General features: G+C 40.5%; 4 protein-coding genes across 13 annotated transcripts in view; 2 read left to right on the top strand and 2 right to left on the bottom strand.

Moving 5' to 3' along the window:
• Positions 1-978: 978 nt before the first annotated feature.
• LOC102202597 (intracellular hyaluronan-binding protein 4) lies at positions 979-4,562 on the top strand. The gene is made up of 9 exons (XM_005741733.1): positions 979-1,178; positions 1,270-1,507; positions 1,969-2,101; positions 2,598-2,738; positions 2,824-2,895; positions 2,987-3,061; positions 3,382-3,553; positions 4,033-4,212; positions 4,388-4,562. Exons 2-9 carry the CDS (start codon positions 1,276-1,278, stop codon positions 4,454-4,456), a joined length of 1,074 nt encoding a protein of 357 aa, XP_005741790.1. The 5' UTR covers positions 979-1,178; positions 1,270-1,275; the 3' UTR covers positions 4,457-4,562.
• A 968-nt stretch (positions 4,563-5,530) lies between these two features.
• cdc14b (cell division cycle 14B) lies at positions 5,531-16,834 on the bottom strand. 7 transcript variants are annotated; one of them, XM_005741728.1, is made up of 16 exons: positions 16,489-16,834; positions 15,253-15,343; positions 14,613-14,688; positions 14,077-14,169; positions 13,876-13,952; positions 12,912-12,978; positions 12,676-12,826; positions 12,360-12,590; positions 12,118-12,256; positions 11,709-11,874; positions 11,534-11,631; positions 7,802-7,849; positions 7,584-7,709; positions 6,973-7,141; positions 5,997-6,062; positions 5,531-5,902 (listed from the first exon to the last, which is right to left on the bottom strand). In XM_005741728.1, exons 1-15 carry the CDS (start codon positions 16,595-16,597, stop codon positions 6,039-6,041), a joined length of 1,665 nt encoding a protein of 554 aa, XP_005741785.1. In that variant the 5' UTR covers positions 16,598-16,834; the 3' UTR covers positions 5,531-5,902; positions 5,997-6,038. The 7 variants fall into 7 exon arrangements, 6 of the variants coding, with proteins under 6 accessions (XP_005741785.1, XP_005741787.1, XP_005741786.1 ...); XM_005741730.1 differs by lacking the exon at positions 16,489-16,834 and adding an exon at positions 15,497-15,789; XM_005741729.2 differs by lacking the exon at positions 5,997-6,062.
• A 177-nt stretch (positions 16,835-17,011) lies between these two features.
• On the bottom strand, positions 17,012-20,768 carry prxl2c (peroxiredoxin like 2C). Of its 2 annotated transcripts, XM_005741727.1 has the most exons (6): positions 20,321-20,768; positions 19,950-20,018; positions 19,730-19,783; positions 18,552-18,657; positions 18,328-18,462; positions 17,012-18,223 (listed from the first exon to the last, which is right to left on the bottom strand). In XM_005741727.1, the coding sequence occupies exons 1-6, from the start codon at positions 20,501-20,503 to the stop codon at positions 18,093-18,095; spliced, it is 678 nt and encodes a 225-aa protein (XP_005741784.1). In that variant the 5' UTR covers positions 20,504-20,768; the 3' UTR covers positions 17,012-18,092. The 2 variants fall into 2 exon arrangements, with proteins under 2 accessions (XP_005741784.1, XP_013768513.1); XM_013913059.1 differs by lacking the exons at positions 19,730-19,783; positions 19,950-20,018.
• A 2,030-nt stretch (positions 20,769-22,798) lies between these two features.
• The window catches only part of fbxl17 (F-box and leucine-rich repeat protein 17), a 217,911-nt gene continuing 216,706 nt past the window's right edge, over positions 22,799-24,003 (top strand). For all 3 annotated transcript variants that reach the window (XM_005741722.2, XM_013913073.1, XM_005741725.2), the window contains exon 1: positions 22,799-23,007. The gene's annotated coding sequence lies outside the window, so the exon portion shown is untranslated. The remainder of the gene's footprint in view (positions 23,008-24,003) is intronic.

The raw sequence follows: 24,003 nt of genomic DNA, 5'->3' as shown, positions 1-24,003 counted from the left end.
GAGGCAATTGCTGACAGTTATGTAGCAAAAATACAAGAAAATGTGAAGATTAACATTATTTCTTATAATGTCAGTTGAATTACAAAAAAACCCTGTTTTATGGCAGACCTAATGGTAGGCCTAATAAGCAACATTTACAATAGTATACATACAATAGTGGCACACTTCTAAGCTATGTATCCAGGAAGCTAAAAATAAAAGAATAAAAACAAGTATGGCTTCTCTAAGTAAATATCTATCAAGTAGATTGAAAACGAAAAACAAAAACAAAACAAAAAAACTTCGGTAAATGTTATTTGAAGCTTTCACAAAAATCGTTGAAGAATCCTGACTGTTCTTCAGAGGTTACACAACCTTCAGCCTGGTTGTTGGGCTGCGGTATGGATGTTTATTGATGCTCCTGTTTGGCTTTGATTAAGTTAGCTACTTTGGTACACCCCAGGCCTTCCTGAGGTTTGGCTACAATAATCAAATTACTGTTAGACCTGACAGGCAATACTGCCTACCTGCCTTGGAGGTAAACAGACACTGCCAGGTAGATAACAAACAGGCCTACAACAAAAGGAAAGGGGAAACACTTGCTTGCACAGTAACAAGACGTCGCTGTGCGAGTCAACTCGTTAACAAGCAAGTAAGCAACAACTAAGCTACCTAACTAGTGTCAACCCTCCCCCAAAAAGTAGGACCTTTATCTGACATTTATGCTAATGTTACTAGGTCTAAGCTACAGTCCATAATTACCCGAACATTATCGGTTAATGTTAGCTAACTGTAGATTAAAACCATTTTATACGTTTATTGAAGTTAATGCGCTTCATTAATTAAAGTGAACTGTAATGAAAGCTCACAAAATGGATAATATTTCCATATGTAAATTTGTCTTAAATGTTTATCTTTGTTTTTCGAATGCTTTTTGAGAGTTAGTGCCCCTTTAACTTCAGCCCCTGTGCCAGTTCCGACTCGTAGGCCTCCAGCCTGACTAAGCACAGAACCATCTCTGGCAGAGGAGCTGAGCCAAGCCTATGCAGAGCACGTGGGCGTGGTGTCGCTTGCATCCACACGTGCAAACATTTATTTAAAAGTGTGCCGAAATATGCTGGAGGCATTTGTTGGATGTTCACTGGGGCAGCATAGTTCCGACCGTCACAGCTCTTTTGTTCTAGCTGAGCTGGAAAACGGTGCTTATCTTTATTGTCTGATACTTGAAAGCTGTTTGATCATCTCGAGGAGGTAATTATTTAAACTGTTTTTTTTATTCATCATTAACAGGCTAACATGCTGCCGGACGCCTACGGGTGTGCTGTGGCGAACAGGTTCGGGAATCTTCTGGATGATGACACGGATCCTTTCGACTTGATCAACGAAGTGGAATCAGAAAAGACGAAGAAGAAAAAGAAGAAGAAGGAAGAGGAGGAGAAGAAAGCAAAGCAGAAAAAACCTGGTCAGAAGGAGTCCCAAAAGGACCGACGCCTCCCTATGGCCCTGGATGTTCAAGAGCCGGTTCCAGGTAAGTACTGCGACACACTGCACAAATCCAAACGATTCTGGCAGCTGCTGGGGTTTCCAGACGGGGTAGTCCAGCCAAGAGTGGCCAGTTTGCCTGAGCTTTGTCAGCTGGTAAAAATGCGTGGTCAGCGAGGTGCACATGTGCATGCTGTCAGAGGTGGTTATATCCCCACTATCCTCTGTGCAGAAAGCTGGGTCAAAGTGACGCTTGTCTAATTTTATAGATAATTCCAGAGGACATTTAAGTACATAGATTCAGCTATTGGACTGAACCTAAAAAATGGATTGGGAAGAGGAAAGCATGTTAAATTGTTGTTTTCCTCCTGTAAATGTAAGCTCAGTGAGGTTTGAGAGTATAAGTCTGATACTGAGAATTGCATTCAGAAACATAGTTTTCCCCAAATAGTGATTGCTACTTTATGACTCAGTTCAGTACGTTACCATCTCACTTTCTCCCTTCAGTCCGTAGGCAGCTGCCACGTCCTGCACCTGTGTCTGAGAGTGGGGAGGGCAGAGAAGAAGCCCAGAAGAAAGCTGCTGCTGGGCAGCGTAGGGCCAACCAAGAGGAACCCCCACAGGAGTTTTCAGTTTCTAGGTTTGCATTCCATGCTTAATAAAAATATCTTTATTTAACTGATGTCATATAAAAGATGACATACCCAGTCTTGATTAGTGTTTCAGCATATGATTACATATATAAACATTATTTCATACACTCTTACAGGAGCTTTTGTTGATTAAAAGTGCTCCTAATATTTAATGTCACCCAACAATGTCTAATTATACTATGGAAGCTTGTTTCTGCAACTATGCGGGGGGAAAAAACAAAGCATTTGTTTGCCAACCAAATTTAAATTTCAGGTTATAGCTTACCAATTCAGACTTCTGAGAAAAGAATTCTAAATTAAGAAAACAACTACATTTTAAGTTGAGATGCTAACCCAAAATTTGGACTTACTGATTGCAATAAACCCCTACCCCACCCCCTCTCATGGCATAAACAAGCTTTCCTAGGATACTGCTGTCAGCTGGGTTTGAAATGTGGATGTTGTCACATGAATAAACTGAGTTTTAATCTTCTTTTTTGGCAGGCCTTCCTATAATTCAGACTTTGATCTCAGAGGCAAAGGGGGGATCAAAGGTAGGAGAGCAGGAAGAGCTGGAGGAAATGCAAGGAACCCGGACTACTTTATTCTGAGGGGCAAGAGGGAATACGATCGGCACAATGGAACGTAAGTCTTTGTAAAAATGCCGCTTGTCCCTGATTTTCCTCTGTCTCGTAACTGTGTACTGATGATCATTTTGTCTTAATTGCAGAGGTATACCTCCTGACGATAAGAGAGGAGGAAGAGGAGCTTGGAACTGGGGCTCTGTTGAAGAAGCTGCAAGGTAAGTGGGTAGTTGATAAACATGAAAATGACAACATTTTAATTCTTGCAGAGAATAGAGGTTCTGTTTGTTCATGTCCGTTTTTGTACAGTGAATTCATGGATGTGACATCTCCAATCAAATCTGAGGAGTCCCAGATAACTGTAGAGGAAGACAATCCGAATCAGTGAGTGAAATGCACAAATATCCTTTCTTAAATTTACATCTGTACCACCGTGACTTATTTAGAAGTGACGGTGGTCTTGTTTAGCATCTGTGCAATGAAAATAGAGGAAAATCTACAATTATCTACAATTTAAAAAAACAAAAAACAAAAACACATTCAACAGTGTGCTAGATAAAATGTTCTGTGACGAGCTTTAATTGATGGGGAAATTTGGGATGTCTGTACTTGGCAGTCGCACATGAGAATTGTCATTTGCAGGAAGTGGGAATAGGAAAAAAAGAAATGGAAGATGATTTCTTTGTTTTCAAATGATAAAATAGAGCAACGGAGGAGGAGGGAGAGATGTTAGTCCAGGTTGCTATGGAGATGACCCTGGATGAATGGAAGGCCATGCAGGAGATGAGTCGTCCCAAAGCAGAATTTAATATCCGCAAAGCAGAAGGCAAGATTCCCTCCAAAGCCAAGGTCATCCACGAGTCAAAGCATGTGGAGGTGAGCGTGGAAGATGAACTCTGGAGGGTATATGGGTTGTTTTTTTTTTTTCCCCCCATTTTGTTTTTATGAATAATTTCTGCAGTTTCTCAGAGTAACTAAAAATCGTGTGTGTGATGCAACATTACTGCAACATAGGCCACTGGCAGTTGTGTAAGTTTGTGCACCCTCAGTTGTGGCTCCTTAGGGGCTAGTTCATCTTGGCTGCTAATGAGGTTAATTTGAGATGAACTGTAACATGTGTTGACATGCCTGTGCATATTCGGGTAGTTTTTTGACTGTGCAGCAAAGCAAGCCATTAATAAATTCAACGAGACAGAATATCTATTGCCGAATAATCAAAGACTGAGTAATAATCAAAATATCTATGGATGTTTTTACTAACATAAAAAAAGCAAATGCTATAAAAAATAGTTTAGTTTTCTGTTCAAATAGTACTCTTGCCTTCTGTATATTTAGTGTTTGCTTCCAATTTCTAGACCATCAAGGTAAATATGGAAGATGAAGGAAACTTCCTTCGCAGGTCTGTGAATGATATCACCTCCCTCTTGGACATCAATTTCGGGAGCCTTGGACGTCCCACTCGTGGTGGCCGAGGAAGAGGAGCACGTGGTTGTCCTAGCAGGCGCCCAGAGAGTGTCAAACCGATATTGGAGAGGGTATGTCTGTATTTGGGACAGCGCTGAAACGCTCCAACCTTTCATATAGCTTTTATTGACAATTGTGCATTTGAGGTTTATTTACTTTATGAAGGGTAAGAGGGGTACTCGTATTTGTGTGCCCAGAGCACAATTAGCATATTGTTTTATGAATGACGTGGTTTTTCCCTATTAGGCGGAGGATGATCTGGCACCTAACCCAGATGACCCAGAAGACTTCCCAGCACTATCAGCAGGGAGATAACTGAGTAAAACCTTATCTCCTGATGTGACACATTTATTGTTTTCGAGGTTTTGGGTTCAATTGCACGGAATACACTGTTCAATAAATAATTATTTTGCAAGGTTAACTTTTTGTTTTGAACGCATCACTGAGGATTTAAACTCATTTTTCTTGTCGGCTGGTTGACAGGTCTTCAAATAACTTTCGCATGGGACAGTATTGTGGAAGTAGAGCCAAAGAGTCAGGCATGAGACTGCTCTAAACACCCAGCCTTCTTTTTGTATAATGGAGGATATTCTTAATATGGTCTTACAGCTGAGCACAGCATCTCCACCTACTTGCTTCTCTTTCCAACTGTTAGCAAGGGGCACCCAGTCTGGGGGTTTAAAAAAGGATCTGGGAACAACCATAATAATTGTGCTTAAAACATGTAATGAAAGGACTAAGCCAGAGACATACTTGGGTATACATTTATTAAAAAGTATGATTCTATGTGCTTCAAGCAAATGTCTTCCATGGATTATGAAGGTGAGTTAGACCAGGCCCCGTTAGGACCACCCACTCATTTATAGGATGATCTAACAGTACAAAATATTTACAAAATACAGAGTATATCAAATGTTGACATATTTACAGTTTAAGTACAGGAGCTGAAAAGCTTCACAAGTAAGACAAATCAGATATTCAATAGAGGTACAAATGCACATGTCGCCTTGTAATCGGAAGGTTGAGAGTTCGAGCCCCGGCTTGGACAGTCTCGGTCGTTGTGTCCTTGGGCAAGACACTTAACCCGTTGCCTACTGGTGGTGGTCAGAGGGCCCGGTGGCGCCAGTGTCCGGCAGCCTCTGTCAGTGCGCCCCAGGGTGGCTGTGGCTACAATGTAGCTTGCCATCACCAGTGTGTGAATGGGTGGATGACTGAATGTGTAAAGCACTTTGGGGTCCTTAGGGACTAGAAAAGCGCTATACAAATACAGGCCATTTACCATTTTGTGATGGAATTACTGCCAATAGACTTTTAACCATGTCCATGGCAAACACACAATGCAAAGCCCAAGATCAGGGACTCGGGACAAATTAAAGGCCAATTCTATCAAATACTTCCCACCATGAACCCTTATCAGAATAAGTTCTGCACAGTGCTCATTTTGGAGGAAATCTCCTGGATCCACACATTCATACAATGATTCGATCTGATGCTGCTACTGCATGCTTCAGTTAAGTAGAAACAACCAGGCAATGATTAAAACTAGCAGTTCAGTTCATGATTCTATGTTTAAAAAATATTTTTTTTAAAAGAGTCCTATGGATAAAATGGCTTGTAATCATAAAATTTTGAATGAAGTATTTGTGGTGTTTCTGTAACGTCTCTTCCCCCCACGTCAGCTGTATAGAAGGTAATGTATCAGATTTTCCAGATCCACAGGCTCACCGCAGTAGAGGAGCTCTAGGTTTGGGTATGGAGTGACTACAAAGAAGAAGGGGGGAAAATGGAGTTATTTAAGGTTAAATCATTACAATACTAGAGTAAATGCAAGACAGAAAAGTGAAGCGGTAGATACCATAGCCTGGAAAACCTAATGGATTGCAAAGAGCTGCGAGCTTTACATCCTCTGGAGACGGTACGTCTGTTGCATATATGAAACGTAAAAGGAGGAAAAGAAGGGAGGTGAACATTAAAGATTGGCTCAAGAAAAGAATGCACACATGGCTACAGAGTGGTAACAACAGGCCAAAGGCAGAGTGAAGTGAGGCGCACAAAGTCTAGAGAAGCTATAGCCAGCCATACTCCCAAACAAACTGTTCTCAGAGAACATGCAGGGAAAATGTTTGAAGCAGCAGGGGGATTGTGCCAAGTGGAATTTAATTTGGCATCCTGATAGTGGTACATATGCACCATCAGATTTACTACATGTTAGACCTGGACAATATCCAGTTATATATAAAGGTTAGTTCATCTGAGTAAAGAATCTGAGCTGGGTTGCACCTTCATCAAATTCATAAAACAATATTTATTAATAGTGTTTAGTTTCTCTATGTAAACCTCATTAGCCTTCTGTCATGATGAAAAAAATGCAAATTTCTCTACACTAAAAGGATCTGCAGTACCATTTTGTTTTACTTAATGCTTAAATTAACTGAATAATTAAATTCAATGAAAGTATTCACCTGTTTATAATTAATCCATTCCTTCATTAAAAAAATGCATTCAAATGCTTCCACTTTCACCTAAACTGTAAGATCTTAACTGTTGTTGGTGGAAACAGTTTTTTTTTTTAAGAAACATTTTTTGAATGAACCACAGGTTTTGTTTCAGTAGGCGATGCAGCCCAGCCTAGGAACGTCATGTGATTATGGCACAACCCCTTTTTTTTTGAAAACTGAAGTGAAACGACGTGTATTCCAAGCCTCTGGAATTTTTGCTGAATTTGCACAGGCACTAAAGATCATATCTCTTTTTGCATATTGCAATTTTTGGCTCCTGTGCAAATGCAGTCCAAATCTCCACTTGGCTTGTGAAGATCTAAGGAAGCTTGCCTGTAGATGGACCTGTCCCATGCTTAAGCTGATGGGAGAGCCTAAGTTGGTTGTGACACTGGCTGTCTGTCTATGGCTGTCACATGGTTCACAACACATTGGGTCTTTGCCACCAGCCACGACATGCAAGTTGCCTAGGGACCTGACCAGTCTGGTGTTGCACAGGGAGCTGGTAGAGAAAAGGGAAGCTGTTAATGTACTCAGCAAGCACTCATGAGTGGCTATAGCCTCTCTATTTTTGTTTTTTTCAGTTTCAATGGTACATAGAGGAATTAAAATACAAAGCATGTATTTTTATTACAACAGTACAATTTCACATGTAATGACTGAAGTTAAAAATACAACCTACAGACTGCTTTAAACATGCATTATTTATAATGGCCAGCAGGGGGCAACTAGGTAAACACTTTCATATTGAATATACATGATGTCCTATCTGCAGATTATGGGTGATGTTAAATTGCAGCTGCAGCAATGTTTTCTGTCTAGTCTATGATCCAAACTGAAACATTGTTGACCTTTGTGGATAATTTTAACTGTATAACGTATGTAAAGTCTATCCGGGAAAGTCAGTTCGGGCAAATAAGTGTTATTTAAATTCTTCCACTGACCTTCCTCCTGTTCCATTGGCTGGAAGGGAGGTTCTGGTCCTTTTCCTGCTGTCTGACTGGTCAGATAGAGCCAATGGGCTAACACTTGTCTTACAGCTCTGAAAACTTGCCTGCAAGATGACTCCGCTGCAGAGGAGACATATTCATTAGTCTAAGCCCTGCTTTATGTCAGTATGTGTATGTAGGTGTGCATTTTGTGTGTACATTGTACACTTTACCTCAGGGACTGTGATGAGGATCTGGTGTGCATCTTATTCTCCTCTTGTCTGTGAAGACAAAGTAACATAGCAGTAAAAAATGTGAAACTTCATATGTATATGTAATGAACTACACTTCAGAGTGGATAGCAGGGGAAAGGTTTGCATGGTAATGAGAAAAAATGTTTTGTTTTTAATGTGACAGTTTTAGCCGTGTGAACAGAATATTATTGCATTCAGCAGCCAGGTAGGATTAGTAGAGCTAAGTTAAAGCGAGGAGGTGGCACTAAAACTTAAAGAGAGTCTTGATCTGTCTTAGTCATTTCCATCAGCAGCTCTTAATTGTCTGCCAATTTAACAGTTGGGAATAAGTCAACACAATAACCAGCAAAGCATGATGTGTAAAGGTGACGGGGTGATGGGAATGTTTATGGTACAAATCATCATGTACAAAAAAATGCTGACAAGGTCAAGGCAGTAGCCTTTGATGTTTTAGATTTTTAAAAACTGGCTCTGCTCATTAGCTTTGACTTTACAGTATTTGCAGAAAGGAAAGAATATAGGAACAGTAAGATGATTTTGAACAAATTTCTGATTCGGGTTGGGAATTAAAAAGAGACTGGGGGCTCACTTACAGCATTCTCAGTTAGAGCTCCAGAAGGAGGGGCAGGGCAGGTTTTGGGGGGGCTGACGGGCAGTAGAACTCATTGAAATCCTAACCCGTCTATACAGAAATGCAGGATGGAAGAAGGGAAGCCATACACAATCCACCACAGGGCAAGGCTACACAGGGAGGAGAGCAGCATGGCTACCAGCCATCTGAAAGGAGGACAAATCCAACAACAAGAGCAAATGGAAAAAAAGGGGGAAAAAAGGAAGGAGAGACAAGAGACGTCTGGGCAGGACATAAAGCCTCTGATGTTGTGCTTTTCCACTGGGACTGGATTAGATGAATCACCTTTTGTAGAGCCTTTCATCCAACAGTGCCAAACAGCATATTTTTGTTCATCACTTGCTCTGTTGTATAAGCAGTCAGCCATAAAGAACCCAACTAATGTAGGAAGTTTAAAGTAGGTTAACTTACTTGAGGAAAAAAACAACAACTTTATTTTACTTAAGTTCTACATATTTATAATAAATATAGGAGTGAGTTTTTTTGTATCGTAAGCTCCTCAAAAGTATTTGAAAATAAAACACGATTCTAGGAAAAAAAAGAACCCCAGGCAGCATTTACAGACATTAAATAGATAACAGTATCCCTGGTACTGAAATTGTAGTGATTGATATAAGCCTGCCAATGAAGGAGATGGGCTCTGTTTAACAGAAACATCTAAAAATAGTCAGATCCTACAAGAATTAAGCACCCATTTCTAAACTCTGTCCCACACTTTTAATAGAAGCTAACAGAGATGGACTCCTGCAAGAGTAAACAAAGCTCAGATGGTATGCATACACTGATCCAGTCACAAGAGCAATGGAAAAACAACAGGCAACTGACAATGATCCCAGCCCAGCATTAAGTACATGTTAGACACAAACACAGAGGCATGTGCATGCGTGCATGTCCAAGGGTTTCATGCCTGTTGCCATGCGTGAAGAGGCAGAAAAGTGAAGAAGTTCTGACAGTCATCGTTCTAATCGTCCCTGGAGTTTAACATGCATATTGGTGTTGCATAATAAACCAAACAGTGGAGCCAGATGGTGATGCTCAGCTGGAAATGGAGCATTAGATGTGTAGCAATGCATTCCCTGCAGCAGCATATAGCCTGTAGTGCAAGCAAATCTCCCTTCAGCCTCAACTCTCTGTTTTCGTGCAACTACCTAGCCCATAGCCCCTAGCCCACAATGTTTTTCTAATGCTTTATATGATAACGAGGATCTGGAGGATTTTACTATCCAAATAACAGAATTTAAAGACACTAATTAAACTCACAAAACACTCGAAATCATAGCTTAGTCCAGTACCAAAGAACTACTGCCAATTTACACCTAAACATTAATGAATCAGCTGGCAAATTCACTACTTTACCAAGCAATGAGGAATTACGTACTGCAGATGAGAACAAGGTCAAAGCTTCCCTGATTCAGACTTTATCTTGATGTGAGCCAAGTCAGTCGTGCAAGCCAAGCAATAAAACATTGAATTCAACTAATCCCGATCTTATTTAAAACCGTGATTGGTTGAAAAATTGGTGCTGTTAACTTGAGAGCTTTTATTGTGACTCAGAGGATACCACAGATATGCCTTGATATCAAAGCAGAACAGCTCGGTGTGTCCATGAGGCAGATAATGAAAGGCGTGTAAATGTAATGCATCCACTAAGTGCATAACCTCTTCACACCAGTCATCAAAAGAAAAGAAAAGGAAGAGAGAGAGAAAAAAAAAAAAGGACAACTTCAAATCTGTCACACCATTCGCTGGCTTACCAATATATATTTTTTTAAACAGGAAGAGGATGTCGGCTAGAAAGGAACTGACGTGCACTTACCTCCAACGTACAAAACCTCACATTCTCTCTCTTTTTTTCCTCTCCCCAACTCTTTCTCTGCCTCTCTCTGCTATCTTTTGAACGGCAGGCAACACATCGGCCACACCGTGCCCATGAGGCTGCAGCAGAACACTACCACCTGCCTGACATGGGACAACAAAAGCCAAAGCCATATGGGTACATTGGCAGAGGCCGGTCAACCATACTCTGCCATACTGACCAACCTTCCACAGCTTTGAATTATATGGACACAAATGATGTGGACTTGGGCAGAAAAACAACAATAGAGGAAATTTTAATAATCTTTTAATGACGTTGTTGTTCAGTAGAGGGTTAGGTTTTGCACTTTAGCACCCCCCACTGGCATAGAGCGGGAAGCTCACGTCATAGTTGTCCAAATACGGCTGATCGTTTCTTTTTTTTTTTCCTTCTTTTTTCAAAGAATTAGAAAAGCTAATCAATATTTGTTGTCTCAGCTACAAAGTTTATCTATAGAAAAGCTTTCTGTTGACTTGAATGAGTGACCTAGTTACACTGATTTCATGATAACCTAGTGACAGATAAGCTTTATATTGACTTGGCTTACATATGCTTTTGTCCAAACTGAACTTTTTTAAGCTTCTGACCAAAGAACACAGCTTACACACCATCAGCACTTTAGCAAAAGATTTTCATAGAGCTATCATCTTTAGCTTCCACATTGTTCATGCCTTTCTAAATTCAACCCACAAAACAGTTTTTCCTGGAAAAGTGTATATCAGATAACTAAAATCCAACCCTGCAAACAACTGTGTCACTTTGAGCCTAAGTATCTGGGCTACCACTTTCTCATCTTATTGTTTATCCTCACTGATTACACATGGTAATAGGATGACTTTATTATACTCTATCCGTATGAGATGAAATTTGAAAAAAGAAACATGGTTATTAAAATAATGCAGATATTCCAAATGGTTTAAAGTACAGTATTAGGATGAAATTGTATGGCATGGTTAAATGAGGGCAGCCCTGCCAAATCCTCAAACCCGACTCCCAAAGCGGACTACCTGGAAGAAGTTACTGAGGAAGACAGAAAGCTTACCCAACGAAATGATAAATGTAACCAAAGAAATCCTACATGATCACTTCCTGGTCATCTTTTTTATGCTTTGAAAAACACTACTGTATACATGTAATGATCCAAGGGACTGATTCGCTCATTTTACTGTACTACAGCACACTGGTGTGATGCATGATGAGGCTTGCAGGCTGCCTGGATACTTACGATAGTGAACCCGAAGATGATCTGGCCTGCCTCTTGCTCTTAAGAGCTCGTAACTTATCACCCTGTGTTAGGCCATTTCTCTCCTCTTCATCATTGTACTGCAAAAAAAAGAGAAAAACAATGAGCAGAATGAATAATTAGAATGAAAGACTTAAGACTTTAGTTTCAAACTCACCATTTCCATCTCTTCTTTCTTGGATCCTCTGTTCTTGTTGCTCCCATTGATGGTTATGTCATCCACTCCAGATAGGATCCTGGTTACAGCCATCTTACCATTCTCACGTTCATTCAGCATCTTCTCGCGGAAAACATCTCCTTCTGCCCACAGACTGTTCTGCTTCCTGATACACAAACCACACAATGATTTTCTTGCCAAATCAAAAATCACATGACTTTAAGATTTTTCATCATCTAATAATTTGTTGCCTGAAACAGTGTTGTTTCAAACCACAGCTATAAAACTTAAACTGTGGTTAATTTATCTAGTTTAATCTCAGATATGTATCAATACAAAATACTTTGAAAGTATTTAAAGATTTTTTTAAATGTGACATTTTGAAAGTCTTGCTCTAGTGAACACTTACTCTTCAACAAAGTTCTGCTGAGGTCCAATGATGGACCCTGGTCGGCAGATCCGTATCCAAGCGATGGCCTCTGCTGCAGTTAGGCGGTAATGTTTCATCATATAGCAGGCAATCAGAGTACCAGTCCTTCCTAGCCCAGCTAAAACAAAAGAAAAGTAGTGTGCATTGAAATTGTGCCGTAAACAGGAAACCGAGCAAGGTTTATGTAGCTACAAGTACGTCTTGCACCAAAAAAAACCTACCTTTACAGTGGACTGCAATGGCTCCTTCAGCGTTCTCACAGATGTTGAGAAACGTCCTAACAATAGAATCATTCGGTGTGCTTCCATCTACAAAGAAGAGGTCCTGATGTTCAAACCCAGAGTCTGTAAAACGTCGGGCATCATACATCTTCTTGTTGAGTCTGATGATCGTAGTGATGTTGTGCTTCCTGAAGTATGGGATGTAGGCCTCAGGAGCGTGCAAAGGGTACCCTAAAATAAGAAAGGAAAACATTCTTGTGAGTTCAGGATGTGTTAAAATGTGGTGAGACATAGTCCTGTAATGTACTTTAATTACCATTCTCTATTTTGCTTTTTGGATGCGGCCCACTGAATGCAAGGAACTTTCCTGGAATGATCCAATTCAAGTCTCCATTTTCTGCTCTCTCATAGTGCTCATATTCTTCCACATCAAAGTTAGAGAAGTCGAGCCAGCCATAATGCAAAGCCTAGCAGAGCGTTGAATTGAAAGTCATTTTGTTAGGGTGTGTTAATACAAAAAAAGAAAAGGAATTCATTCTTTAAATGACATACTTTGTGCACACCACGAAGACAGTCTAGGATGTTCAGATTGTACATGCAGGTTCCAAATGAAGCATCTCTGTAAAATATAAAACATATTTAAGGTTCTGCACAACATACATGGGATTTCATATTCATTTAAACACTGAATATGATATCACTTCTTCTTATTCTGAACTCTTTCTCTCTTTCTCTCTCAAAAAGCATGTGTGACCCCTCCTCTTAAAGGTCCCTGTCATAATTCTGATGAGCCACAGTAGCATTGTGCTTTAATCTTGTGTTGTAGTCGGGGCTAAACAGTGCTCCAATATTTAATTTGCTGTGCAATTTCATTGAGGTATGTTAAAGTGGACCTATTATGATTTCAAATTTTCTGTTAAACACATGTTGTTACAATGGTGGATGCTTATATTAAACAATGTCTGCAGGAAACCTATGTGAATTTAAGCTTCTGACTGCTCTATAACCTTGGTTTCCAATATGTTTTACTTCTTTTTGGATAGTTATAATGATATGATAACATGCTTTTGAGGTAAGCCAATCAGAAGAAATTTAGCTCAAAGGCGGAGCTAAAATGAGCTAAATTTTTTTACAAGCTTGCACCAATGTCCGCTATTTATAACTAAGTGTTATTTTAATTTGTGAATGGTGCAGAGAAACTCTAGTAAAGTCCAGTAAGAGAAACCTGGAACTGGAAATTTAGCTTAATAGGTCCCCTTTAAGAAAAAACAATAACTAGAATAGCAATTAATCTATTATCATTTTCCTTTAATCAGTATAGTTTAACCCTCCCACCCAGCTCCTCTTATCACTTAACAGTCTCCTTGATTAATGAAGAGAGGCTGAAACCAGAAATGAAACCAGAAACTTATACTTTCAGTCAGAGACACTTGAAAATCAAATTAAAATGCGAATGGCAGTTAAAACTGTTATTATTAAATTAGTCTGAGTAAAAATTGTGTTGGCAAACTGTTACCTGAATGGAATATATGATGAATTTCTTGACACCAGCAGACTGTAGGCCTCCTCTGGCAACATATTTAGATGCATTACCTATAAATACAAATGTGCAATCAGCAAATGCCATATGTATTACATGCTAATATAATTTTTGTTACATTAGGCACAGCACAAGTCCATAAGTTATTTGTAATACACATGTTTGCAAACAACTTACTGCATATGAGCCTATTAGATAGGCAGCATTGGCTTGCTTCTTCTGATCTCCACATGTATAAAATATGATCTTCTTCCTTGAGAGTGTAATGGACTGCACAAATACATTAACAACATGAAATTACAGGTGATTCTTTATTTATTTGAGTGACAAAAAAAAATGATTACCTGTATAACTGAAAAGTTATTCATTAGGTCTACCAAGGATCAACAAGCAAAGATATCTTAAATTGAAAAGGCTGGACAATCAATCAATAAATCAATCATGCACAGGAGCTCAGCTGCCCCAGTCTGTGATCAGCATCTTTTCAAGCTCACATGCAAATGTAAACTGTCTCAGCACAAAGCAATAACGCAAACATGTTTGCACTATTAGGTACATAGATTAAACAATAAGACAGCTGACTGTATTACATAAAAGCCCAAACACTACTTTACTTTGTTTACCTACTGTAGGTATAAAAAGCTATTGATTGAAACCCCCCCCCCCCCCCCCCCTTACAGGAACTGCAAATTAAGAGCATCAGTTTACTTTACCTTGAGCTTCTTTGTCAGCTTGCAGCAGAAGCGATAAAACATGGCCAGGTTAAGGGGACCAAAGTCCGCATAGAAGCTAAGAGAGGGAGAGAGAGAAAGCAGAGAACAAAGAGTGTGTCAGTGGCTATTTATGCAGCCAGCTATCATCTCTAGGGAAGTTTCACTAGACAGAATCGGCTACCCAAGATTCACGCTGTAAAAACACTGACAGAGTAAAGGCTATATTTAGAAACATCATGGGTCAATCAGAACAGGACAAAAAGCTGCAAACACCAGGTCTTTTTGTAACACTAGCATAAACTTTAAAAGGTCAGTCCTGTCCCATCCTGTCCTAGTGAGCCATCCTTTAAAAGCCCTGATGTTGCTAAGGTAGCAAGTAGTGGAACCTCTTCCACTGGCTTTGAAGTTGAATATCTTTTGCAATGCACCATGACATTGCGTAACATCACAGTAAGGGGCAAGTTATGTACACATCTACTCACACAAACCCTACTGTTAAAGATCAGCATTTGATAACATGAGGTGTGCCTATTTTATGGCACTCAGACCAAAAGGAGAGAAAGAAAGAAAAAAAGGGGCAAGGGGACGCACACGATATAGAAACTAGTAATCCAAGTAAGTGGTGAGTATGACTACTCACTTCTCGTATGCCAGTTCTTCATCGATGCAGAAACAGTGTCTTTCAGCTGTGCTCTTGATCTTTTGCTGAAGTATGGCAAAATACAGTTGATCTGGAGGAACACGACAGGGGAAGAGGGAGGGGACAACATTAAAATAAAGGCAGTTACTTGTTTTTTGTCATGTAAACACATGCATGCTGCTGATTATTAAAAAAAACTCTCTTCGTCTAATACTTCTTAAAAGTATTTTTTCTCGCGACTTACCTTTGATGAACTCAATGCACACTGACGAAACATCGTCCGCGGTCATCTTGCAAACTGTTTTGAACATGACGTTTTTATACAGAAACACACGGGGTGACTTTCTTCACTGAGACTTTCGCATGCTAGGTAAAAAAAATAAAATAAAACGCGAATAGTTAAGTTTAAAGTGGCAAAATGTAAATTTAAAAGGGATAAGGAAGGTTTCTTTAGTCTTTTAAAGTGGAGAAAGTCACTTGCCGAAGAGGGAAGGACGGAGAGTTTCGTGTCTAAGTGCGTACTCTGCTAAAAATGAGCTCTGCGCGACCCCTCCCCTGAGGCGGTTCTCGGGACGCTATTGGCTGCAAGAGATGCAGAGGACTACGTGATTGGTGGACAAACGCGTACGTCAGGCTCTGCCCCGCCTAGTTCAGTTTAAAGTTCTTGATATTAGACACATGATAGGCCCTGGGATCGTTGCCCAAGCGGTTGCTAGGACGATCTCTTAGCCAGTCAGATTTGTGATTTCTACTTCGACGAACCTCCCCTCTTTCAGCTCACCGAGGATGTGGGAACCAGGAAACGCCATAAAGATATGAAAATCAAACATAAATGGAACTGACAGTGGGTTGACTGTGATATTTATGACATTGATACAGCAAACCACCTCTAAGTATGCACTCGCACCTCACACCGACTTCATAAAACAAAAAGGTGCAGCTCTGCCGCAATTCCCTGCTCTGAAATTAAATACCCGAGTAAAACGGCTCATTGTTGGAGGTTTCATGTGCACGGAGCTAAGGTAAATCGAGGCAAAACCCGCTGTAATAACATTAAAGGGACAGACGGTGTCGCCATGAGAGGACAAAAGCAGGGAAAAAAATCAAAGACGTTCACACACAATGGTCAGTGCACGACATTTTTTTGGGGGGGGGGGTTTCGCCTGCAGTGCGCGCTTTCGTGTATTTGCCAACTGTGCGCAAAGTTGATCGGGTGCATTCTGCAGACCCCCTTACCTGTTATCTCAATGTAAATATCAGAGTTTGGCTCCGCCTCTGAGCTGCTGTGAGCTGCACAGCGCTTTTTCCTCGACTCGGCTCGCCTCCTTTCGCTCTTGCGCTTCATTTTTTCTCCTCAGGGCTGCTGGACATTCCCGTGCAGCAGCGACAGACACCCCTGCGCTTCACAGTGCGGCGGCTTGTCCTCGTGTTGTCGACGCGCTAATATGTCATGTCTCGCCCCCGATGGTCTGCCTGTGTCTGCGTGCTTCCAGTTACCCGTTCCAACCTCTCTGGTGGTGACGTCTGTGAACAGGGGCAGGTTTCTGCTTTCTGAATCCCCTGCAAGTGACGTATCGGGATTAGATGTCCAGTGCCCACCCTTCACCGTTCAGCTGCAGCAGCTGGTGCTGTACCAATAGATAACATATTGGAAATGTAGTCCTTGATGCCAGAGTTTTTCCTATTTGAATGCAACCGTGCTCTGGCCTTGCACTGTAGAGCATATATGGCAGCCAATAAATAACAAAAAAATGTCTTTATTTACAATATAATAAACTTTGCAGATTGCAATGGGAATGTGACAAGGTAGTAAAATCAGTGCAACAGCTGCTATTCAGTCTTATCACTACAAAACAGGCACATAATTATACCACAAAACACACTGGAATATAAGGGTTTACTGCTGTTTCAGACCACAGACTGAAAACAGAGAAAATCCTCCTGCATCAAGAACAACCATCATCAGCTCTTGACATGTGATTGGAGACACTGGACAATGCCAGTAGTGCATTTTTTTTAATGAAACTGTACTATTTGCAAGGCCAGTGATTCTAACCTCTCCCAGGTTTTTGGTAATTTGGTCAAGTCAGTGTCTAGCCTTGAAATAAATAACATACTTGGGAATGCTGGGACTGAAATATTTGTTACGGATAAAACTCTTCTTGCTGCAATTTGTCTATCCTCAACAGTAATGTAACTTAACAGTAGACCACTGGGGGAAAAAATCAATGTAATGATGAATCCAAGTTACAGATTTCTGTCTGTAACATAATGGTGTATTTAAGAAGACAAACAGAACATAAATATTCAGTTCTGGGAGGGTTGTCTATAGAGTTGGACAAAGAGAATGACAAATTAGACGTGTTGTCTTATTTGTCAAAGTTTTGCAAGAACTTCTTGAAAACTATATAAGACTACAAAAAAGAGTGTTGGCTGACATTGACTTTTTCCTCCACAGTCATTGGACCTCAGCCCTGCTAAACATTTAAAGGGGACACTGCAAAGGCCAAGCATTCACTGATTTCTCAAAAAGATATTTGGAACACTTTCAGATCATGCCAGGAAAACATGCCTTATCGGTTTTTGCACAAACTTGCCGCATGCACTTTCAGTTTGAGTGATGTTATTAAAGCCAAGACAGTTGAGGGAAGAGGAGAGAGGTGTGTGTTAAGCTGATAAAGTCATTGTAATGTACTATTTGTCAATCAAGTTGAGTTCAAATGCACAACAGAAGCAACATAAACTCATTTAGTTGTCTTAGAGTTTGAAGCTGATTGTATATACACTCCATGTGTGATTACAGCAGTGACGTGGGATGAAACTTTCAGGCAGGCACCTAACTAGATGTGAATGATTTTCGGCTTATCGCTGAACTCAATCGTTTTCTGAGCTCCTGCAAGCTGAAGGAGCCAGTTGATGGGCATGTGGTCCAGGCGGTTCATGTCAAGATGGGAAAAATGGACTTTGGAGCCTGCAGAGAGGGAGAAAACAGTGAGTGTGAAGAAAAAAGATATAAGATATAATGCAGTGGCAACATTAACACGTGACATTATATATAGAGAGAGACCAACTTACCAGGTCCTGCAATGATGGCTCCACCTTGTTGATGTAGGTCACCCTGAAAATCAAAGGCAGGACTAGTCATGGCTCTCCATATAGTCTTGATTTGGCCCATAAAAACACCAGACTTCACATGGGGACTAGGCTGTGCTGAGTTCACAAACACAGATACAAAGACAAAGTTTCATTATCATCTCAAAATAAGCTTACTTATACACTCCAACAGTGTTTTTGCATACCAGAGTCTGTGAATGTCTCCTCTCGCTTCATCCCCAGCTTTTGGTAAATGCGCCTCTCTGGGTCCACATATATTTCATAAGGATACTCCGTGAGCAAGCAGAACGACTACATGACAGAACAAGAAGAAAGAGTACATTTGTCTGGAAAACTATAGTGCCTGCTGTGATATTTATATACACTCATCAGACACTGTAATAGGTACACCTTGCAAAAGTTAGACCTTAATTCTTTGTGGCATACATTCAACAGAGATTTTGGTTCATATTGAATTGATAGCATCACACAGTTGGTGCAGCTTTGATGGCTGCACATCCATCATGCCAAAGAGGTTCTACTGGATTGCAGTAGTGGAAATTCTTCTATAGTGAATAGTGAATTCTTTCTCTTGTTCCTTGAACTAGTTTTGATTATCTGAGCTTTTTGATGTGGAATCCTGCTGGAAATAGCCATCAGAAGATGCGAATACTGTAGTCAGAAAGGGATGGACGTGGTCAAGATCAATACTCAGGAAGGCTGCGGAGTTTAAAATCACACTCAATTGGTTCCAAGTGGCCCAAGGTGTACCAAGAAAATATGCCCTCCACCATTATACCACCAGCAGCCTGAACAGTTCAGAATCAATCCACACTTTCATTCTTTTTTTTACTTCAGATCCTATCATCTGAATGTAGAAGTAGAATTGGAGACTCATGAGACCAGAATGCTTTTTTTCAAACCTCTATTGCCCGATTTTGTTGAGCCTGTGCAAGCTGCAGCCTCAGTTTCCTGTACTTAGCTGACAGGAGTGGCTCTAGGTGTGGTCTTTTGCATATTTTGGTTGTAACAAGTGGTTATTTCAGTTACTCGTGCCTTCTTATCAGCTCGAAGCAGTCTGGACATTCTCCTCTTACTTTTCACACAGACAACTGGTGCTCAGTGGATATTTTCCCCTTTTTTTTCCTCGACCATTCTCTGTAAACCTTAGAGATGGCACTGTGGCAGAATTCCAATAGAGTGGCCACATGTCAAAACCAGACTCAATTAAATCACCTTTCTTCAAAACTTCAGCGAGTTGTTTTGACCATGTCTGCATGCATAAATGCACTGAGTTGCTGCCATGTGGTTGGCTGATCAGATATTTGCTTTAACAAGCAGCTGAACAAGTGTCCAGTGGGTGTATATATAACAAAATAATTACCTTTATGTGATGATAAGCGGACTGACCTATCACGACCAGTCTAATTTCAGCATCCTGCAAGAACACACATGGAATTTTGGATTTGTCATGATCAATTATTTATGTTAATACTCATCAGACCTCCTATTGCTACAACTGAGCACCTTTGTTGCCAGTGTTGCAGCTGTGCTCTTTGTTTTGACAGCCTCTAGTGCAATGGTCCTTACTAAACAGAACTTACCTCCAGTACTTCTCTGGGTATTTTTCCCAAATCATCAACATACTCTTTACAGCTGTAGCACAAGAAATTCTGCAGGGACACATATTACATAACATGTTAAAAGTCTGTAGTGATGAGAGAGATCACTGCATTTAAAAATTCACATCTTGCGCCATAAAATTTATCCCTCTGTCTTCACCTATGAAGAACGATCTCTTCATTCGTCCATTTCCAACACACCACAGGAAATTCTTGGAGCATCTGGTCAGCTACACTTAGGCTCACCTACTTTGAAGCCTATCAAGACCCAGTTAAAAACGCAACTTAAGGTAGGGTGCCTATGCGAACCCATAACTCATCAGCAAAGTTAAGCCAAATGAAGTTTTCCCTACCCGCACAAAAATTATGACCGATTTCCTGTCTTGGTATAGGGTCTTGAACGGAATAGAAACTCCATGCCGGTCGTAAATTAAACAGTCTTCGACGTCTCTGAGATTAATATCCACAAAACAGGTCACATTTTCCTGGCTTCCTTTAGTTACTTGTCGAGTTATTGGTGAAACTACTTCAGCCATTTTTTTTTCTCAGAGGATCCAGAATTCGCAGTGCTGCTATTTTGGGAGTTGCAATTCAGCCTGGAGGAGCTGGTGCCTGGAAAATTCACGCCCATATGCGCTCTCTCTCTCTCTCTCTCTCTCTCTCTCTAGGAGAACGAAGAGAGACGGCGAACACATATTCATTGGTTAAACATTGGTTAATATTATCTTAATCTCCGGATTTAGTTGTATAAATAAGGCAATACAAAACAGAAACTGACCGGTGCGTCAGTGCGTCAGTGCGCGCGCGCTGTGACTTCACAATAACAGTTAGGCAACATTTATTTATATATAGCCTATTTCAGCTCAGTGAACAACATTGCCATGGATATGAGGCCATTAAAAGCTATTGTTTACAGTGTAGTCACTCAGATGCGAGAGCAGATACTCTAGCAGAAATTCCGCAAACACTTTTCAGAATAAACATGATGGGTCTTACAGTTGTGTTTCTATGGATTCCAGCCCATTATGGAATAATGGGGAATGAAATGGCAGACAGAGCGGCGAAGGAAGCCACAAGACATGGGACAGTTGACATGGCTGTTAGTTTTGGTCAAGCTGAAGTGAAAAGTATCATAAGGCAAGAAATGAGGAGTAGTTGGCAAAAGCAGTGGGAGGAGGAAAGGAGAGGACGATGGTTGTATACAATACAAAGGGGGGTAGGAGAAATGAGCACCACTGGAAGGAGCAGGAGAGAGGAGATGGTCATAGAGATTGAGATTTGGACATACTGGGTTAAATGCTACATTATTCTTGATTGGGAAACATAATACGGGGAAATGTGCCTTCTGTGGAGAAACAGAAACTATAGAGCATGTGATATTGCACTGTCTGAAATATCAGGTGGAGAGGAGACAATTAAACCAAAACCTCATTAATATGAATATGAAACTGGATCTGGTTCTGGAAGTAGGAGTTAACAGGCTTTATTTCGGTTTTTTAAAGCGGGAAGAGTGTTTGAAAGGCTTTGAGGTTTTTTGTTTGTTTGATTGTTTGTTTGTTTTGGGGGTGGGGGTGGGGGCGTCATTTCAGTCCACACTCCATACTAGTGGTGGCGGTAATGCACCAATCAGTTGTTTGCCAACCGCCAATAACATTTAAGAAGAAGAAGAAGAACATTGCCATGGGAATTTACAATGAAATACAGTTTGAACTTTACATCCAGATTATTATATCTCTCTCTGTGTATATTAAATATATATAGAGTAGACGTACTGTACAGTTCGGTAGTACTGTAGAAAATTACATGTGCTATGTATATTGTCGTTAACAGTCTCTCATCTTGTGTTATGTTTATAAATTATAATTTTATGCCCTGATTCTCTCTGCCCAAAGTGTTTTTTTTAGCTCCTCGCAAGACCAAGTTGGCTGCAATGTACTGTAGTTACTGCAGAAAACCCAGTTAAGTTACATACAACTATACATTTTATCCTATTTGTGACTTTTAAGTTTTACATTTCATACTTTAGTCTAATACTGCTTGGTGGTCTAGACTTGAAGTGTTTAATGCATGAAACGTTTAAGATACAAACAATGAGTTCATTCTGATTAACTTATTTTGGCAGTATGTGTATATTTTATGCTTGTTTTATGTTGGATTCATTATTTTAAATTCGCATAATATACAGCGTGTGTAGACACAACTATTATGTTCACGAATAAAATCTGATTATTTGTTGGGAGTGACCAGAATGGACAGGATTAGAAATTAGTGCACCTGCTCATATCCAGTGCTTGATGATTTAGAGAGGCAAGGCTGAGGTGGTTTGGACATTTGAAGAGGAGCGGTAGTGGATATACTGGACAAAAGGTGCTAAATGTGTAGCTGTCAGGGAAGAGGAAGACCAGTAAATAAAGTAACTGCAAGAATAAAGGTGTTAAGACTAGAAATTTATAAGGTAGGTAGTGTTTTCTGTAGCAACCACTGTCAGTAGATTGTTTTGGGGCGGTTGTCCAGTTTTCCTATGGTTAATAAATTAAAAGTTTGTTTTTAATTTAAATGATCTTGTGGCGATACCTCCACAATCTAAACACGATACAAAATGATTCCCATACTCTATTATAATTCCACATTTGTATGCATTAGGAGACAATAGCTTAATATTTAGACCCTGTGTTTTCTAAGTCAGTTTTCAAAGCTTCATTTAGCTATCATTGAAAAAAATCAATCCAGTGTTTGGTTCTTCTCTATTCCCAAAATCCTGGGAACAGGATTTTCATTGATGGCGAATTACGACTCGCCCTCGTCGGCTTCCTTCTCGCTGTCCTCTCGGTGCGGAAGTGCTGTCCTCAAGAGCAACAGCAGCAGCAGCAGAGGTACAACCAGAGCTGCTACTGTTTTGGAAGAGCAGAACGGCGATTTAGTGGCCGTTTTTCCTAAGCCCGTGTCTCTCCTTTCGGGGCTCGTCACCGTTCATCTTGACCGTGGAGCTTAGCAGTATTATGCGAGCGCAGTGCGGAGTGTGGGAGCACCGTGTGAAGTGGTGAGAGATGATTGCTTTTGGGGGCTATAGCTAACTTAGCATCTGGGGATGGAGCAGGCTAGCCTGACAGAAAACTGCGAAGCAATCGCGTCTTTCTTTCCCTCAAAAACAGCGTTAAGTTCGTGTGAATGTTGAAGGCAAATCTGCGGCAATTCCAGGCAAACCGCAGGTGTCACGTTAAGTCTGCTTTGGCGTTTCTACATGCTAAACAAATGACCACCTGTTCACTGTTTACATCTCTGTGTTTTGATTCAGCAGCCATCAACCGGTGCTGCACTGCTGCAGTTATCCGACGAGATTTTTCACGTCCTCAACAAATGTGGATCATTAAAAAACAAACAAAACAAAAACAACCCCAAACCCCCAAAACATTTTTCAAGTTATGCACAGCATCCACGCATGAATCTTTTCCATCGTAGGCAAGCACGGCTGCAAAGCTTGCTGCTCTTTGTTGTGTGCTGTGCTGAGATTTAGGTTTTACTCTTAAATTGTGAGTGTTTTTAACAAATAACATCAGTATTTCATTGCAGTGCTGTGTTGTTGGGCTCTCCGGTGCTGAGTTTAATGACACATGTGGTTGCTGTCAGTCTTGTCCATCGTCGTGTCTGTTTCAGCAGAAAGGACTGTCCTGATTGTTGTTGACATACAGGATCAGGCTCAGATTTTTCTTTTCTTTTTGTGTGGAAATCTGTGCCATTATTTACACGAGCCCACCCACCACGATCACAAATACACCCTTCCAGATTAAGTTAATCTCACTCTCCACCCCGTGTGTGTGTGTGTGTCAGACAACTCTAGCGTTATCTTGTAAAGTTCCCATCTTTTCTTGAGCATTCTTTCACTGCAGCTATAAAAAACAGCCTTGAAAATATTGAAGGATGGCCATTAGATTTTCCTACTAAAGGTTCATGTTGATTCTTCCTTTAGGGAAAAGAGGAACATTAAAGCAGCTAATGACAGGCTTAATAAAGCACGAAAAAAAGCCTCATTAAAAAA

Source organism: Pundamilia nyererei, unplaced genomic scaffold (assembly GCF_000239375.1).
Source record: "Pundamilia nyererei isolate P.nyererei 1_Seehausen unplaced genomic scaffold, PunNye1.0 scaffold00113, whole genome shotgun sequence".
Classification (NCBI taxonomy): Eukaryota; Metazoa; Chordata; class Actinopteri; order Cichliformes; family Cichlidae; genus Pundamilia; species Pundamilia nyererei.
The sequence above is the reverse complement of the archived record's forward strand: the minus strand, read 5'-3'. Positions and strand labels throughout refer to the sequence as shown.

Bases quoted from the DNA above. Each gene is read 5' to 3' on its own strand.
- LOC102202597 (XM_005741733.1), top strand. From the start codon at position 1,276: ATGCTGCCGGACGCCTACGGGTGTGCTGTGGCGAACAGGTTCGGGAAT. The intron at 1,508-1,968 runs GTAAGTACTGCG...TTCTCCCTTCAG, and splicing joins TGTTCAAGAGCCGGTTCCAG to TCCGTAGGCAGCTGCCACGT. The intron at 3,062-3,381 runs GTGAGTGAAATG...ATGATAAAATAG, and splicing joins GAGGAAGACAATCCGAATCA to AGCAACGGAGGAGGAGGGAG.
- cdc14b (XM_005741728.1), bottom strand. From the start codon at position 16,597: ATGAAGCGCAAGAGCGAAAGGAGGCGAGCCGAGTCGAGGAAAAAGCGC. The intron at 13,953-14,076 runs GTAAGTTGTTTG...TTGTATTTATAG, and splicing joins ATCTAATAGGCTCATATGCA to GTAATGCATCTAAATATGTT. The intron at 7,850-11,533 runs GTAAGTATCCAG...TTGTCTTCACAG, and splicing joins TCATCTTCGGGTTCACTATC to ACAAGAGGAGAATAAGATGC.
- prxl2c (XM_005741727.1), bottom strand. From the start codon at position 20,503: ATGGCTGAAGTAGTTTCACCAATAACTCGACAAGTAACTAAAGGAAGC. The intron at 18,658-19,729 runs GTAATTATTTTG...TCTGTCATGTAG, and splicing joins CCGCTTATCATCACATAAAG to TCGTTCTGCTTGCTCACGGA. The intron at 18,224-18,327 runs GTAAGTTGGTCT...CCCTCTCTGCAG, and splicing joins AGCCATCATTGCAGGACCTG to GCTCCAAAGTCCATTTTTCC.